At 43.1% G+C, this 18,214-nt stretch overlaps 1 protein-coding gene across 3 annotated transcripts in view; it reads right to left on the bottom strand.

The window, feature by feature from the left end:
- The window catches only part of CECR2 (CECR2 histone acetyl-lysine reader), a 91,377-nt gene extending 75,393 nt beyond the window's left edge, over positions 1–15,984 (bottom strand). For all 3 annotated transcript variants that reach the window (XM_080913651.1, XM_080913650.1, XM_080913649.1), the window contains exon 1: positions 15,714–15,984. In XM_080913651.1, coding sequence (XP_080769777.1) covers positions 15,714–15,839 — 126 coding nt within the window. In that variant the 5' untranslated portion in view covers positions 15,840–15,984. The remainder of the gene's footprint in view (positions 1–15,713) is intronic.
- Positions 15,985–18,214: the final 2,230 nt, after the last annotated feature.

An 18,214-nucleotide genomic window follows, 5' to 3' on the forward strand; every position in this document is an offset into this window, starting at 1 on the left:
CTAGGGATTGAGCTAGGGCTTCCTATGTAATAGGAAAGCAACTGAGGTATATTTAACCAGCTGTTTTTGTTTCATCCTGACAAGTTTCACTATATAGCTTAGGCTAGCCTTGAATTTGCAATCTCCTCACATCAACATTCAGAGTGCTGCCACTGCAGGTGTCTACTACCAAATCCAGTGTAGAGACTATGAGTTTCTACTTTCTATGCATTTCCTTGTTATGAATGATACACCATCTTCAGGATGAAAACTAAATTAAGCACAGCCTTCAGATCTAACAGCTTACTAGACTCTTATTTTGCAACTCCCATCAATCTTCTAAAATACATCTGGATTGCCTTGCATTCCCTAGTCATATGGACTGGTAGCAAGCAACCACCTATGAATATATTCCTTTCTCTCCAAGACTCAATTTCTATAGATTCTTTCCCCCAAGCCCTGCTATTTCTTCCTTTGTACTTTATATATACTTAGATTGACACAGAAATCTAATTTTACTGTTTGTTTAGCTTTTTCAAGACAGGGTTTCTGTGTAGCTCTAGTTATTCTGGAACACACTCTGTAGACCAGGCTGGCCTAGCCACTCAAGAGGTTCTCAGGCCTCTGCCTCCTGAGTGCTGCAATCAAAAGGCTTTCAACGCCATGCCCAACTGCCACTATGTTTTCTAAACATCTTTGTGTTTTAGATTTTATGTGATCTGATTTTCCCCACAAGACCCAGAAGAGTCATCTAATTTAAAAAAAAAAACTGCAATAATATCAGCAACTCAAGCCAGAATGAGGTCTGGCTAGGGCAGAGCAGTACCTCAAGGACAGGGCACTTGCCTAGCTAATATGCTTGAGGCCCTTGGTTCCAGGTCAAACAACGGAGGAGGGGAGAGAGGATTGAAAACAAGCATAAATCCCTTGGTTTAGTCGCAAGCTCGAAAAAGAAGAAAAGAAAAAAATCGAGAGCAGGACTGGAGAATTCGCAGTAAGAACACTTCCCGTTTTTCCTGAGGACCTGAGTTTAATTCATAACATCTACAGTGCTTGACTCACCACAACCACCTTTAACTCATACAAATAAATAACAGTGTGACTAGAGAGATAGCTCAGTGGTTAAATGTACTTGTTCTTGGGGCTGGAGAGATGGCTCAATGGCTAAGAGCATTGACTGCTCTTCCAGAGGTGCTGAGTTCAATTCCCAGCAACCACATTATGGCTCACAACCATCTATAATAGAATCTAATGACCTCTTCTGGTGTTTCTGAAAACAGCTACAGTGTTTTCTCATATAAATAAATCTTTAAAAGAAAGAAAGAGCACTGTCTGCTCTTCCAGAGGTCTTGAGTTCAATTCCAGCAACAACATGGTGGCCCACAACCATCTGTAATGGGATCCAATGCCCTTTGATGGCATGTCCCACATGTATAATAAATAAATCCTGGGGCGGGGGGGAGACTTGTTCTTTCGGAGGACCAGATTCAATTCACCTGCAGCTCACAGCCATCCCTAATTCCAGTTCCAGATCTGAGGCCTTCTGGTGTCCAAAGGCACCAGACTCCCACAACACTGCATATACATCCATGCAGGCAAAACAGTCAAGAGACAAAAAATAAATTTTATTCTAAATATATAAAATATTTTTTAAAAAAACTAATTACCAGTTTGTTGAGAAACGTGTTGTTTCAAGTCTCATTATAACTCTACAGAATAAGTATTGAATGACTCTCCAATGAAGAAGTGTTACTTCTTCTGTAGACTAGTGTTACTCCAATAAGCGGTGCTTTTTATTACTGTTTCACTTAATGGACTCTGCAGCTTTAAGTTTAAATCATTTTGTCCAGTTTACCTAATACAAGGATAACCAACTACTTCAATTCACTTAAAAACTATTCACCTAAACTCCATCATATGAAGCACTACTCACATTTGCCAAATTATGGAATCAACCCAGATAACCAACAGAGGCATGAAGTAGAAGACATGGAATGTAAGCAACAGGACTTTTTTTTTTTTCAGCCATAAACAAAGAACCCATGATAGAGCTAGGTGCTAGGATTTGCATCCTGGGTGGTTTAAATGAGAATGACCCCAGAAACTTGTACGTTTGAATACTTAGTCCCCAATTAGTGCAACTGTTTGGGAAGGATTAGAAGGTATGACATTGTTGAAGGAGGTGTCACTGGGGCAGGTTTTGAGGTTTCAAAATCCCAGGTCATTTCCAGTTCTTTCTGTTTATGTGTGTATCTGTCTGCCTCTCTCCCTCTCTCTCCCTCCCCCCCTCCCTCCCACCCACTCATTCACTCACTCACCTCATACTTGATATACTTACCAAGACCCAAACAGCTCTCGGCTACTTCTCCAGCACCATTTTTGCCTAGGACCATATTCCCTGCTATGATAAACGTGGATTCCCCACCGTACCTTTGAGCATGAAATTAAAGGTTTTCTTTTATAAGTTGCCTTGGTCATGGTGTTTCATAAGCAGTGGAAATCTGGGCTCATTTATCCTGTGTGCCAGAAGAGGATATCAGATCCCATTATAGATAGTTGTAAGCCACTATGTGGTTTCTGGGAATTGAACTCACGATCTCCAGGAACTAGACCAGCCAGTGCACTTTAACATATATATATACATGCACTTTTTTTTTTTGGTTTTTCAATAAAGGATTTTTGTGTGTAATCCTGATTGTCCTGGAACTTGCTTTGTAGATCAAACTAGCCTTGAACCCACAGTGGTCTGCTTGACTTCCGAGTCCTGGAATTAAAAGATTGTGCCACCACATCTGGCTCAAAAATCTCTTAAATACTAATAGCTTTTTTACAAGTTTGAAGCCAGCAAGATGAGACAGTGTGTAAAGCCACTTGTAACCAAATCTGATGACCTGAGTCCAATCAATCCCCAAGACACATTTTCATTCATTCTCTCTTTCTTTCTCAAAATTAAGTTTAAACAAAGGTACCCATGCTATGTGGATAATGTGGCCATAAGATTATTAAATGAAAACCCAGTGCCAAGGTAGACCACCTTGCATATGTGTACATGTTTTGTGTGTGTGTGTGTGTGTGTGTGTGTGTGTGTGTGTGTGTGAGCACATGCCTGTAAATTCCAGCACTAAAGAGTGGAGGCAGGAAAGTCAAAGTTTAAGGCTACACAGAAAGTTTGAAGTAGGGCTGGAGAGATGGCTCAGTGGTTAAGAGCACTGACTGCTTTTCCAGAGGTCTTGAATTCAATTCCCAGCAACCACATGGTAGCTCACAACATGATGTACTCCTCTGGTATGTCTGAAGACAGCTACAGTGTACTCACATAAATAAATAAATAATTTTAAAAAAAGAGTTTGATGTTTGAACAGTCTTAAATTTGAAATAATATTGCCCACAAAATGTTATATAAATTGCACATATCAATGCCATAGATCCACTGGCAGCACTTGATAGACTGCTGTCTACAGATCTTTTTCATTATTCTTTGACTCTGATAACTGGTAGAGGATGACTGTGTTCAAGGCCAATCAAGACTACACAGTGAGGCTCTGTCTCAAATCAAAAAAATAAAAAAGCAGTAGTCTCACAGATCTTAAACAGAGAGAAACTTAGAGAGAAAAGGTACTATTCTAAGCTTCAATAACTAAAGACTAAATCTAAAACTGCAAAAGTGGGGCTGGTGCTATAGCTCAACAGAAAAACCTTTTAGTAAACTGACAGTGTTGGATTATTAAGAACAGAATCCAGAAGTTTTACTTGAACTATTACATGAGTGCCATAGCATGTGCACCCCTTCATGCATATGCATACACACACACACCCTCGAAAATACACTTTCACATACATGCTAAAAGATAAAAATAAGATAAATTCTAGGAAAGTATAAAAGTCTATATACAGGTCATTTTACACCCACAAGGATCTAAATGCTGAGAAGCCAACAGTCCAAAAATGGGGAAACTGTTCCCCAACATCAGAGAGGGCAGAGAAGTATTGACAGGAAACAGGGAGCAAACTTTCAAATGGTGAAATGGGGTCTCACACTGCTCTCTTGACAAAATGTTAACCACTTGGGAACTAGAGTTAATTCCATGTTTTGTTATAAAAGCTCTCTAGGTGTTCAGATCTCAAGCATCAATGTCCCAAAAAATGGTGGAGAACAAGACACCCAATGTCCACCTCTGACCCCCACCACACACTCACGGATACAAGCCTCCAACACCTATGCATTAATGAACACATGCACATACTAGTCATTATGATGGTTATAGGGGAGCAAAGTCTCCATCCTCCTAAAACTTCCTCCTGGAATTCTTTTTCCTACCACCTTTCAAGAAAATGTTATTTAGTCTTTGCCTCTCCTTTCCTCCCCCTTCTCTTCTCCTCAAACCTTCCTTCACATTCATTCAAATAACCTGCTTCAAGTCATCTCTAACTCTCTCTTCAAGGAATAAACCCAAGTCCCGGAACACTTTCCCCAGCACAACTAGCTACCTGCCTCTGAACTTGTACTGTGATCATTCTCTCCTATAAATTTCTTTGCAAATAAAAGGTTTTACACTGTATCATCACTGACTGACCTCACCGAAGAAACAGTAAAACAGCAATTTGATCACAAATCTCAGCAACTTTAATAAAGGCAACAGCAAACAGGAAGTAAACTGTTCAAAATTCCCACTTGCAAAGCAAGGACTGGTGGCACAGCTCCGATCTCAGCACTCAAGAGGCAGAAGCATACAGGGGTCTGAGTTTGAGTCTAGCCTAGTCTACAGAGCAAGTTCCAGGACAGACAGAACTACACAGAGAAATCCTGTCTCAGAAGAACAGTAACAATCAAAATCATCCCAAGCGATATATATAGCAAGTATGAGGCAAAGTTGAGCTATACATTCAACCCTATCTCAAAACCTAACAATAAATAATTAAAGATGAGGCTGGCAAAATGGCCTGTAAGTACAGGTGCTTTCAACCAAGCAAGACAACTTGAATCCAATTCTGGAACCCCACATATTGGAATGAAAGAACACTTTCTACAAATTACCCTCTGATCTCTATACACATGCACGATGTCTATCCCCAAATGAGTATATAAAGTACTTTTAAACAATTTCTAATGATAGGTAACCTAGAGAAATGGATTGATGATTAAGAGAACCTACTGTTCTTGCAGAGGACTTGAATTCAGTTCCTAGCACCCAAACTGCACAGTTTACAACTGCCTGTACCAACAAGCTCCAGGGAAACTCAATGCCATCTTCTGGCCTCTGTGGGTACCTGTACTCATATGCTCATACCAACACACAGATATACACATAATGGAAAAGAAAATAAGCCTTTTCTTTCTTTCTTTTTGTTGTTGTTGTGAGATAGGGTCTCTCTTTGTAGCCCTGGCTAGACTGAAACTCGCTATGTAGACCAAGATAGTCTCCAACTCAGAGATTCACATGCTTCTGCTTCACAGGTGCTAGGATTAAAAAAAGTGTATGCCACCACACCTCAGCTGAAACTAAGTATTTTAAAAACAATAAAAAAGCATTTGGGGGTCAGGAGATGGCTCAATAGGTTACCACACTGATAACCAAGCCTGATGACCTGAATTCTATCCCAAGGACACATATTGCAGTTGGAGAGAACTGACTCTAGAAAACTGAATTCTGTCCTCTGTACATATGATGTGTAAGTGATAATGCAAACAGAATAAATTAAAAATAGTAATAGTAAAATGGAGTAGTAATACACACTTTTCATCCTAGAGTTTATCTCTGAGTTCCAAGCTAGTAGGGTTCCAAGACATCCAAGGAAACATAATGAGACACTGTCTCAAAAAACAAAACAAAAGTAACGATTTGTTGCAAATACCTATAATCCCAGCACTTGGGAAACAAAGGTAGGAAGATCTCTGTAAATTTAGGCCAGTTTGGTCTACAAGGCAAATCAAGCCAGCCAGAGCTACATAGTAAACTTGTATCAAAAATGTGGGGCTAAAAATGGCTCAGTAGCCTTTCTCCGCTGAAGTCCTGCAGTCATGAATATGCTAAGAATCTAAGAAGATTGACCCACCATGGTTCACAATTGTCTGTAACTCTAGTTCCAAAGAATCTGTTGACACCATCATACTAGATAGGCATGCAGGCAAAACACCAATGCACATACAGTAAAAAACAAATCATTTAAAATTAAAAAGGTAAAAATAATGTTTTAAAAGATAGAAAGCAGTTGAGGAAGCTGACCTCTGGCCTCCACAGGCACATGCACAGGGGGGTTCATGTTCTGTTCTGTCCTCACCTGCCCTAATGCGTGTGTGTGTGTGTGTGTGTGTGTGTGTGTGTGTGTGTGTGTGTGTGTGTGTAACAAAATAATTAGCACAAATGTATGGGATACTAGCCCAAACCAATACCACTCAAAGAATGAGCCAAAAATCCCAGTACATATACCAAAATTATACTAACAAGTCAGATTCTCTTTGCTGTACAGGACAAAGTTCTCTGAACAAGGACCTATAGGAAATAAAAACTGTTCACACCTAAAGAACCCAAGAATAACCTTTCAGAAAGAGAGAAGAGACACAAAAGAAATGGAGAAGAGAAAGGATTCGCCAAAGGAGCAGATCTGTTAATTTAACACACTCTCTGTCAGGCAAATAACCTATCCCAAGTGCCATTGTTGCAGAAACAATGATCATTCAGGGAAGGGGTGTTCATTAAAAGAACTGGCCAGAAGGAAAAAGAAACAGTTCCAATCAACAAGACTACTTAACAGCCTTCTCAGTTCTAAGAACTTAAACCATTCCTGGAAAGTAAGCGTCAAATGAGATTTAAAATTAAAACATTAATAAGTGAAATGGCTGGTATCACTGTGGCCCAATCACTGCTCTATTTTCACACTGACTTTTTGAAGTTGGGATAAACAAAATGTTATGTGCACAGTATGGATATAACACTTGAGGTGACCACAAGTTATGACCTACTACTTTCAAGTAACACAGTTACTCCAGCAAACCTACCCCAGAGAAAAAGTAGGCCTGACTTAGCCAGGAGCTAGTGCTACAGAATTCAAGTGAAATCGACCACTGCGGGAGAGCACCAAAGAACATGCTATGACTTACAACCAGCCCCGTACCCTTCATAAAGGTCAGGTGAGGTCAGAGACTTAAGAAAAATACTAGTTCTTGTGTATTATTATGTAATTACATTTGAAACCTATGTGTGGCTAATGAAGTACAAGACACAGACACAATAGTATTCTACAGATCATATGCCTTCAGAAGAATTTAAAGAACAGCATAAAAAAAATGTAAGCTGCAGAAGTGACTGACTTCAGTTTATTTATATGAATTCTGGGGTTTAGCACCATGATACAGGTCCAAAATTCTACCCCTCTTCCAAATATGCCCAGAACAAGCCCCGGAATATCAGGAGTTGAGCACAATAAAATGAAAGAAAAAACTCAGTTAAGACAGTTTGGCAAGCTGGATATGTGGCTCAGTGGCAGAGAGCCTGCTAGCATGTCCATCTTCAGGTTTCAGCCCAATGTGTGAAGGCTGAGGAGAGGGAAGGAGCTACAAACCAAGTGATAAGGTTCAGAAAGCCATCACTAAAATGTTTCATATCTTTCTTTTTTGTTTTGTTTTCGAAATAGACTTTCTCCCTGGCTGTCCTGGAATTCACTCTGCATTAGGCTGGCCTCGAACTAACATAGATCCATCTGCCTCTGACTTCTAAATCCTGGGACTAAAGGAATACATCATAAAAGCCCTTCGTGTTTTAAAGCTTTCATCCAAGAAACTCAGAGTACTCCACAGAACACTAAGACCAGTTTAGTCACCATCACAATACTATATTCTCTCCAAGCCAAAACAACCCATTCATCACCAGGTACACTGGCACCAGGTATAGTGCCTTTAATTCCAGGGCTCAGGAGGCAGAGGCTCTACTGTTTTGAAGGAAACTTGGTCTACATAGTGAGGCCCATTCTAGAAGAAAAGAAAAAAGAAAAGGGATAGTGGTTGATAACCAAGTTACCTGTTTCTTTCTGGCATGTACAGTAATAGGGATGAACACCTTTAGAAGCAGGACATGATGGTGCATGACTTTAATCCCAGCACTGGGGAGGCAGAGAGGCAGGCTGACTCAAGGCTATCTTGGTCTACAGACTGAAACACTAAGATTGTCAGGAGCTAAAGGTCAACCTGGACTACAGAGAGTTATAGATTGGCATCAACTACAGTAACATTCTGGTTTGTTTGTTTTAAAGTGGCCAGCAAGTGGCCAGGAAGTGGTGGCACATGCCTTTACTCTTAGGAGGCAGATGCAGACAAATCTGAGTTTGAGGTCAGCCTGATATACTACAGAGTTAGTTCTGGGACAGCCAGGGCTACACAGAAACTCTGTCTTAAAAAACAAACAAAAGGGGTGGGGGAGAATAACATAACTCAAGACACTCATTATCTAGAATCCCTCCAAATCTCAAGAATAAAATAATTGGTCATTTTTAAAGCAATAAAAATAGTAAGGATGTCAACCTAAAAAGTTCCATCAAAGAAGCTTATTTAGAGGCAAGTTTCCAGTGAAAAGAGAAAGAAATCATGTAATTCACAGACATACCAAGCCAAGTATGGACCTGCAGCTTCTATTTGGTACAAAACTAACTTGTAAGCTATGGATAGTAACTTGAGCTTAAACCATGGTACTAGCCATACTTAGAAAGTCCCTCCTAGAAGCCAGAAATCAATCATCTAGCATGAAATTCCCATGCTATGAGAAACCAAAGTAATCTTACTAAGTTCACTCTTCATGTCAAGGGCATTATCTAATGCCTTTTGAAAATGTGTTCCAGAACTGAAATGCAGGAGCAGAGCCTATAGGAGGAAGCAGGTCCAGCTGTGCACACTCTACATTTGACTCTTCACTGATGGTTTTCAACACTATGCTACCACAAATCTCTGGATCCTTAACACCCAATAAAGCCCACCTCAAGACTTAGTGACCAAGGTCTATACTAGTCAAGATGGATTTTAGGCTTTCCTGTGTTCCAGAAAACGAAGAAAGGCTTAAGTTGCTTAAGTTAGAAGGGAAGCAAAAAACCAAAATGGAGTGTTCTTCACAGAGAGACCAACCCTTCTGTGACTGTAGGAGGTCCCAACTCTCTGAAGCTCCCTGTGGTATAAAGAAGGGGGAAAGTAAAATGGGGATGGGGGAGCATTTTAAAAGGCTGGAGGAAAAAAAAGATGAACTTTACCAAAGTTCCTTTACAAAAGGACATCCTCCACTTCAAGACCCAAAATGCATCATGAATTTGCCCTTCTTCAACTGTTCCCCTCATCCCTCTACAGAGGATTCTGACTCTTTAAATGATAGGAAGCAGAAAGTTTTAAAAAGGATCTTCTGCAGACCAACAGTATACAGCTGTCATGAAAGACAGCTACAAGTTGTAGGCCAGCCCCAGGTACACAGTGCATACATGTTTACATTAAATACACTGATATGTTGAAAAAAACAAAACATTTTAAATCATTTCTTAAACTTGTTTATTTTGTTTCTGTTTGGGCTGGAGAGAAGTTGAGTAGTTAAGAGCACTACTGTTCTTCCAAAGGACCCAGGTTCAATTCCTAGCACTCACATGGTGGCTTGAAGCCTTCTGTAACTCCAGCCTCAGAAATCCCACATCTTCTGGCCTCTGAGGGCACCAGGTACAGACAGATATGTACACAGACAGAACATTGATACACATAAAAATAAATGGTAAGTCTTTAAAAACTGTTTTCTTTCTGTTTTTGAGACAGGGTCTTTCATATTCCTGGCTGACTTAGATCTTCACTATGTAGCTCAGGTTGTCCTTGAACTTAAATGAGATCCACCTACCTCTACTCCAGAGTGCTGGAAATAAAGGTATTCACTACTCTACCCATCTCTTAGTTACTTATCTCACTTTCACTCAAACGCTATCTCAACAAGCTATCTCTATTCCTCTCTTAAATTGGAGAAGCCATCCCTTAGCAAGACCCTCTGCAAGCCTCCCTGGACTTCATTTCTTAGACCCAGTGACATACTGTATCATTTGTCCACTAAGAAGAGGGCATGTGCTTTTGAAACCTAATTTTTTTTAATTTATTTTGTGTTAGCTGGGCACAGTAGAACCTTTAAGAACAGCACTTGAGAGTCCAGCCTATTTTACTGAGTGAAAAACCTGTCTCAGAAAAACTGTAACAATAACTTTGTGTGCGTGTGTGTGTGTGTGTGTGTGTGTGTGTGTGTACCTGTGTTTGCCATGGAAACATCTGGAGGCAGGAGGAAAACTTGAAGGAGTTGGTTCTCTCCTCCTACTTACCATGTTGATTCAAGGGATAAAATCCAGGTCTTCAAGCTGTGGCAGCCAACTCCTTATCCACTAAGGCATCTCACCCACCAAGAGAGCAAGTATTGTGTTACACACATAGCTGTGCCTCCATGAGCTAGTAGTACCCTGTCTAGCACATAGATGCTTTATAAATCTGTCAATAGAAAATATTACATTAACTTGACTCTTTGTACTTATTTCAGAAAATTTTAAAAATAACTTAAACAAGGGGACTCACACAAACCCAGCATTCCAGAGGCTAAGTTAAGAGAATTAAAGCAAGTTCCAAGGTAACCTGAATTACAGAGTAAAAACAACCCTGTCTCAAAAATAAAAAAAAGCTAGGCAGTACAATCACATGCCTTTAGTTTCATTACACTCAGGAATCAGAGGCAAGTGAACCTATAGGAGTTCAAGACCAGTCTAGTTTACAAAGCAAGATCTGGGATAGCCAGGGCTATGCAGAGAAACTCTGTCTCAAAAAAACCCAAAAACAAAATAAAATATAGGGTGAGGGGATGGCTCAGCAGGTAGTTTTTGCCAAAGCCTAAAAACCTGAGTAGAGATTCCCCAGAGCACACATAAAGCCAGCAGACATTTTGAACAATGTAAGAAGCTACACCCCAGCTTGTCCTGACCTCAATATACACAACTAATGAAAAAATAAAGATCTTTTAAACCAAGAACCCCTAGACATGCACTGTAGACTTTCAGCCTTCAATACAGATAATGAAAATGTCCACAAAACTGTGACAGACAGCAGCAACACAGACTCCTTGGACCCCGGAAGGAACTGTATATAATCAGCCTCCCCAAACTTTCAATCCCACACATCTGTAAAATGAGGGTAACATTTACATAGTAGTTATGGGCAGCTAAGGATAATGAGACAAAATTTTTAAGAAAGTACAATATTGTATGTCTCACTCACTACAATACTGTCCAATACTGTCCTGTGATCTCTGTGACTTTAAGACCAGCCTGATATACAAAGCAAGTTCCAGGACAGCCAGAGCTGTTACACAGAGATACCCTGTCTTGAAAAACAGCGCGTGTTCCTATACACAAACAGAATCTATCACCCATTCCCTAAACACAGTTGATACAACTAATCTGTTTAAATTTCAGCAAGTTTATTACTTATATTAATTCATGGCTCACTCTCTTCATGTAAGGGCTAAAAACAGAATTACAAAGAGTAGAATACAAAGCTCTATGTATACTGGCTCTACATAGTCCTGTTGAGCAAGGGACTTAGCAACATACAACCACAAACAGGAAGAAGACACAAGACAGGGAAGATTAGAACTAAAAAAGCAAGAATCTCAGGAAAGAAGCTGGGCACATGCCTTTAATCCCAGCATTCCAGAGGAGCCGAGTTCGAGGTGAGCCTGGTCTATAGAGTTCAGGACAGCCATGGGTACAGGGAGAAATGCTAGAGGGGATAGGAAAAATCTCAGGAAAAAAAAAAGACAAAATAATTAAATTTTGATTAATCTACCGCTACTATACAAACTACCCAAATCCATGTGAACAATTTTAGACATCCACTTTGATGCACTACTCCAGCCCCATCTCATCTCTTTCATCTCTAACAGTGGTACTCAACATTCCTAATGCTTCAACCCTTTAATAGAGTTCTTCATATTATGGTGACCCCTAACCATAAGATTACTTTCATTGATACTTCATAACCAAAAATTTGCTGTTATAGATCATAGTGTAAATATCTATATTTTCTGATATTAAGCAATCTTTGTGAAAGGGTTGTTAAACAGCCTTCCCTCCCAAGGTTGAAAACTGCTGCTCTATAAGGTTATGAAAAATTGCTGTCTTCCATTGCCTTACTTCAACCTGAAGCAAGTATTAAACCTTTAAAGAGTCCAAGTATCTTTGTTTCAAGTCAGGATAAAACTTAACAAACTTAATCCACTACAGTATTAAGTACAAGATATTTATTTGGCTTTAACTAAATCATATATAACTGGATTCTATTATCAGCTAATGTGGCCAAAGGGGTCCAAGTATGTGCTGCTCTGGTGATTAGATGGTTCATCCCTATAAATCAGATGACTGGGTATGCTTAGGTAGGATAGAAAGCCTGCTTAGTTACTTTTTCACAAACCCTAGCTGCAAAGACAGAGAGAAAGAGAAGAGCTAGAGTTGTAGCCAATGCCTAGCATGTGTTAAAAACCTGGATTCAGTCCCGTTACATTAAAAAACAAAAACCCAAAACATATAGTGTTTAATGGTAACCAAATACTAAAGGCAGTATCTTTAATCTAATGTCCAACTACACCTCAGTCTCTTCTGAAAATTAAAAGCAACATTTAATCTATGTATGGTGGCAAACATATCAGAAAATATAGGAATTTCTAAACATGTTAACAGATTTTTACTCAAGTGTTAGGATATATTACACAAAAATATTTTACAAAAATAAAAACATCACCACTTTAGGACCCATAAGTGGGAGGTCTTGACCTCTTACAGAACAGCAACAAGAATCCTGGAGCCTTTCACCTAGCTGAGAGATTGTTTTGCTTGGGATAAAAACCAAGTCGGTAAGCATTCCTGCTTTGTCAATGTTCTATAAATCCAGAGATTCAGCCTGGAAGAGAAGAGTAAAATGAGATCTTTCCCACAACTGAAAACTGGCTTCCTAAAAAAACTATATCTGGCTTTGACTATTTGGTAATCTATGTTCCTTATTTCTAGTTTTACAAGTGCAATTAGGACTATGTGGTCTTTCCATGTGCCTACCAGATACATTCAGTTCCAAACTGGTATATTTTTACTTTAAGACAAGGTCTAACACTATTCTGTAAGACCTAACCCATAAACTAGTTGATGTTTTTCAAATCACCTAAAAAAAAACAAAAACAAATTTACTGATAGTATCTTTGGGGAATTCTGCATTGTTAATGGGTCAAAGTCAAATTTCTTAGAGAATTAGAATTTTAGATCTTTTTCATCTTTCAATAACTACTCAAATCCCTAAATAAAATATAGGAAATATAGGAGGGGAAAATCATTATCATTTGTTACACATTTATTGGTCATTGACATACAGGAAGGGAGAAAGGGTTGTTAGTATTTAAGGTATGTACATGTTGGAATCAGGATATTAACATGTTGAATGTTTTTTTCAAGTAACACACACTGTAAGTGACAAAGTGCATCTTCCAAGAAACACTTAGAAGAGATGGATCCCTGTGAAGGAAACTGGTGCCAAGCCTGACCACCCAAGTTTGACTCCCGGAGCTATCACCAGGGAAGGAGAACCAATTCCCTCAAATTGTCCTGAGCCTCCACAAGCACTCCCTGACACATGCATGCCCACACAGCATAATTCTTCCTTAACCACCAGAATTAAAAGACGCTATGTCAAGTAGACCTGCCTATTCACCATGAAAAGGTCAGTAACAGCTTACTTTTCCTAGAGGAATTAGGCCAACAAACACTAAGAACCTGAAGTTTACTACTTAAGGATAGAAATTAGAGGCTAACTTTAAATATCTTGAGTATAATTAAGACAAAATGAGTTTCCTCCACCTTTTTATCAACAAAACGGGAATACAAGGACTTGGAAAAGTGACATTTTTCCAACAATAGCGTTTTCAAATGCACCCAACTTGTAATCCGAACATCAACTTATTTCCTTTTGAAAGAAAATAGGTTGGGACAAGTTTATCAGCACCCAAGATGGCAACTGTCTCAAGCAACACCACACACACACACACACACACACACACACACACACACACACACACACACACACACACACACACACACGGCAGCCACCATCTTGAACAGCAGGATTTAATTAGACTACTCAAGATTTCAAACTAACTAAAAGGAAACACAGGACATCAGAATCATTAATCATCTCTTCCCCTTTAAGATTCCTCAAATCGTTAATCTTTGTAGTCCGGCTTTATTACAAAATTTCATCACAAAAATGTTCATTACATTCATGTCCAAACTTCGTAAATAAACGCTTTGAGGTTGCGTGAAATTGCCAAGTTATATTTCCCTAAAACATGGAGAAGCCCAGGAAGTTGCCGTTACACTTTCCTAAAACCTGGAGAAGCCCAAGACCTGAAATATCCTATCAACCTTTTCACATTGTTTGAAAATATCCCCAAAAGCCAAAGAATGGCCCCAATTTCAGTTCACATTCCTCTTCATTCTCCTAACCCAGCCCTTGTGATCGTTTTAGTTTTCCGATTTCGTTAACTCTGCAACAAGAGTAAATTCCCACGCTTCATTCATAGGAGAAGCAAGCGATATTTCTGCTAACACTACGGAGTTAAAAATAAAGGTGAGCAAAGACCTCAGGAGTCAACAAATTAAAATCAAGACTCGTGGGGGTGGAGAGGTAGACAACGGTCAGACTTCCCAAATAAATTATTTTAATTTTGATTATTTCAATTGTAAAGGCATCCACAAAACTGAAAACAGTAACTGACCAACAGCAGTTCCGTGCACCTTTGTCCCAAGGAAAAAAAGGTGGTTAAGTCACTACACAGACTATTATAAGCAACTCAACCTGCCAACCAATCATGTATTTCACAACTCCTTCCAAAAATAAAACACAGGATGCTGCTTTGAACCATCTTATACATTCCGTTTCCCACACTCCCGCCACCGTCCTTGTCACTGACCCTCCGATTTAAGTCCAGTTATCACAAAGCCTCGGGTCTTGAAAGCACCTTCGGCCTGGCCAGAAAGCCATTCCTTTCCTCCTCGCTCGCCCGAAGGAATAATGGTGGCGAAATCAACTCCAAGAGAGAGCTCCCCGAATACGAGAGGCTACACGTTCCACAGAAGCGGAGCTGTTTTTAAAGGGGCTCGGGAACCCCAAAGTTTCTCTCCACAGCCTCGGCGTCCCGAGCGACGGTGAGCGACGGGCGGTCCCACAAGGAGAACGCCCCAAGCCCAGGCCCCATCTGCGCCCGCCCGAAGTTGACTCGAAGCGCCCGAGAGTTACGGGCCTCCGCAAGTCGGCCAAGTGCGACCGCGGCGAGCGTCTCCCGAGCGACGCCGCCCCTGCCCCAGGCCGCTCCCGCCCAGCCGCTGTGGCCCCCGGCGCGTGAGCCCGCGTCCCGTCCCGGTCCCCGCCTGAGCAGCTGCTCGCCGCCTCAGAGGCTCGGGAGGGGAGCGCGCGCGCACTCTCGCCCTCAGGCCGGCCGAGAAGTCCCGGGAGAGCCTCCGGGTCCCGCGCCGACAAAAGCAGGCTCGACCCCCGCATGCGAGAACGCGCGGGGCCCCGGGGAGCCCGTGCCGGCCGCCAGCCTCGTGCCCGCCGCCGAGCCCCTCGCCGCCCGCACTCCGCGCCAAGTCGGCGGCCCGGGACTCCCCGCAGAGAAGCGCGGAGAAAGGGCGCAGCGCCGGCTACTCACCTCGATCTCGAAGTCGGGCAGGCGGAACGCCGTGCGAAAGAGCGAGCAGAAGTGCGCGATGGCCGGGACTTCCCACCAGGAGCGGAGCTCGCCCAGCCCGGCCGCGCCGCCTTCCTCCGGGCACATCTCCCCGCCGCGCTCGCCCGCTCGCCCGCCCTCTCACCCGCTCGGACTCCGGCCGCGAGCAGCGCCTCTCAGCGCGCGGCGGCTCCCGCCGCTCGGCGAGAGCTCAAGCTGAGGCGCGCCGGGCGGGGGGCGGCGGACCGAGTCGCTGAAGCGGCCGCTGCTCGGGCAGCCGGCGGGGGCCGCGCGCTCGCCCCGTCCCGCCGCGGCCGTGCGGCCGCCCCCAATCCCATACAATATAATCCACTCAGCGCTGAGGAAAACAGATGGGGCTGGGGGTGGGGAGGGGGCCCGGCAGAAGCCTGGGGGAGGGGCCGCCCACGAGGAGGGGGCGGGGCCGGCGCGCACCACAACAACAACCCCGCCCCCACCCCTGCGCGGACAGCTGCACTGAGGGAGGGGGAGGGGGAGCGGGCCGGCCGCGCCCCGGGAGGGGCTGCGCGTGACGCGGAGGGGGCCGCGCGCAGCCCGCGGGCGGGTGGGAGCCGCGCTCCGCGGTGCAGGTGTTTGGGGCCGAGGAGTTGGGCGACTTTGGTGACGGAAGACAATAAGGGTCTCTCCCACCCCCACGTGGCCTCAGTGGTCGAGTCCTTTTAAAGGGCCCGCGGGGTGGTGCTCTCGCTAGGGACGAGCTCCAGGAGTGCGCACGTGTGGGATTTCAGTTATTACTGCGGTGGAGGGTGGTGCAGGGGAGCCAGTGGGCTGTCCACGCTGGAAACCGGAGGCCCGGGGAAACGGAGCGCTTTCCACCTGTTCTTTAGCGCTTTTTTTTTTTTCCTTCTCCTTTTAAATTCCATCTGAGAACGGTACTTGCAGGGAGCGCTAAAGTGCCTCGCTTCTCCAAGGGAAGAAGGTGGTGGGGCTGGTTAGGCTGGAAGCAAGTCGGATGGAGGGTAGAGTGTGGCGGGAAGGGTGGAGTAGGGGGAGGCACCAATCAGCAGCCTAGCGGGAAGAGCAATTTCCCCCACCCCAGGGAACGGACACGTGCAGCCGCCCTAGAGGAGACTGGCTTTGAGCCCTGTGACTGCCCTCGCCGGAGCACGGCTGCGGGGCGCGAGTGCTCACAATGTGCCTTAGGAGACTGGGGGGATGGGGAAAGAGCCTGGAGACTCTGGGACGTGTGTCCGGGTGGGGGTGGAGACCTGCCCAGGCTAAGGCAATATGCTCGGAGAGGAGGGTGCTGAGGCTTTAGAGATGTTAACTGCCATTTAGGACGCTGGAATTCTGCTCAACCGGAAGGGGGAAATCACCTCCAAAGCAGCCCAGAAGTTTGGAAGAACTACACAGTAGTGTCTATTTGGATTGGTCATTGCGCTTGAGCAAGTCGTGCTCAAGCCTCAGAGTCCTGGCTGGTACTTTAGTCCACTTCTCCAGAAACACCGCTCCTGAAGTGCACTCAGATTTGGCTATTTAGATAGGCACAACCCTGGAAAGAATGATAGCGAGCAGGTTTGGGAGACAGATGTGTAAGTGGGAGGCCTGGCTAGTTCCTCCTCCCTCACCTATTCTGGTCGCTTTAATTTAAACCAACCTCTTGTGCCTTTATAAGGCAGCACTTAGGAACACTAAAATTCTTAAGCTATATCCAAGTGTACCTTTTGTGAGCCAGCTAATCTTAAGATACTGCATCTCCCCTTCCACTGCCCTGTAGGTGGAGGCTAGCAACCCCTAAACGCTGTCTATCCCTGATTTTTAGTTTGTTTTTTCATGTTTTCAAAACTCAGCTACTCTGTAGATACCTCATGAATAGGTGGAATCCACCAGGTCTCCTGGAATGTTCTATGGAACTCTTTGGTGACTAGATTTCACTCTGTTTGTAGCCCAAGCTAGCCTCAAACTCAAGCACTACGCCTGATCACAAGCCTCCATGTTTGGCTTTTCCTCAACTGCTATGCTCTTCATGTACCACGCTTTTTTTTTTTCCTTTGAAAAAGGGTTTCATAAAGCCCAGACTAGCGAGCAACCAACTTTCTATACACCTTGAACCAATTCTTCCTCTGCGTCCGGGGTGCTAGGATTACAGACATGAGGCTCTGAGTGCTGTGGTGTTTCTTAACACTTATATCAAATCCATTACATTCTGACTGTTCCATCCTTCCTCCCGGCCTTTGCTCTGTCTTCTCACTTCTGTCTTTATCTTTTATCATTATCTAACTTTCTTAGCTGGTATCTCAACTGTGATTACTAGCAAGCCTAATAATAATTAGCAAAACCAGGAAGCAGGAAGATAAGAGAGATTTGAGTCCTCCTTAATCACTGATATTGAATGCTCGGTACACCCATTACACATCCCCATGGTAACTAACCTCTTCCTCTGCTCAACCTCATACTGCCAGAGGTCCTGAAGATGAATAGTGTTGGGAGCCTGGAAGTGCTGT

The sequence above is a fragment of the Micromys minutus genome (assembly GCF_963924665.1).
Source record: "Micromys minutus genome assembly, chromosome: 3".
Lineage (NCBI taxonomy): Eukaryota > Metazoa > Chordata > Mammalia > Rodentia > Muridae > Micromys > Micromys minutus.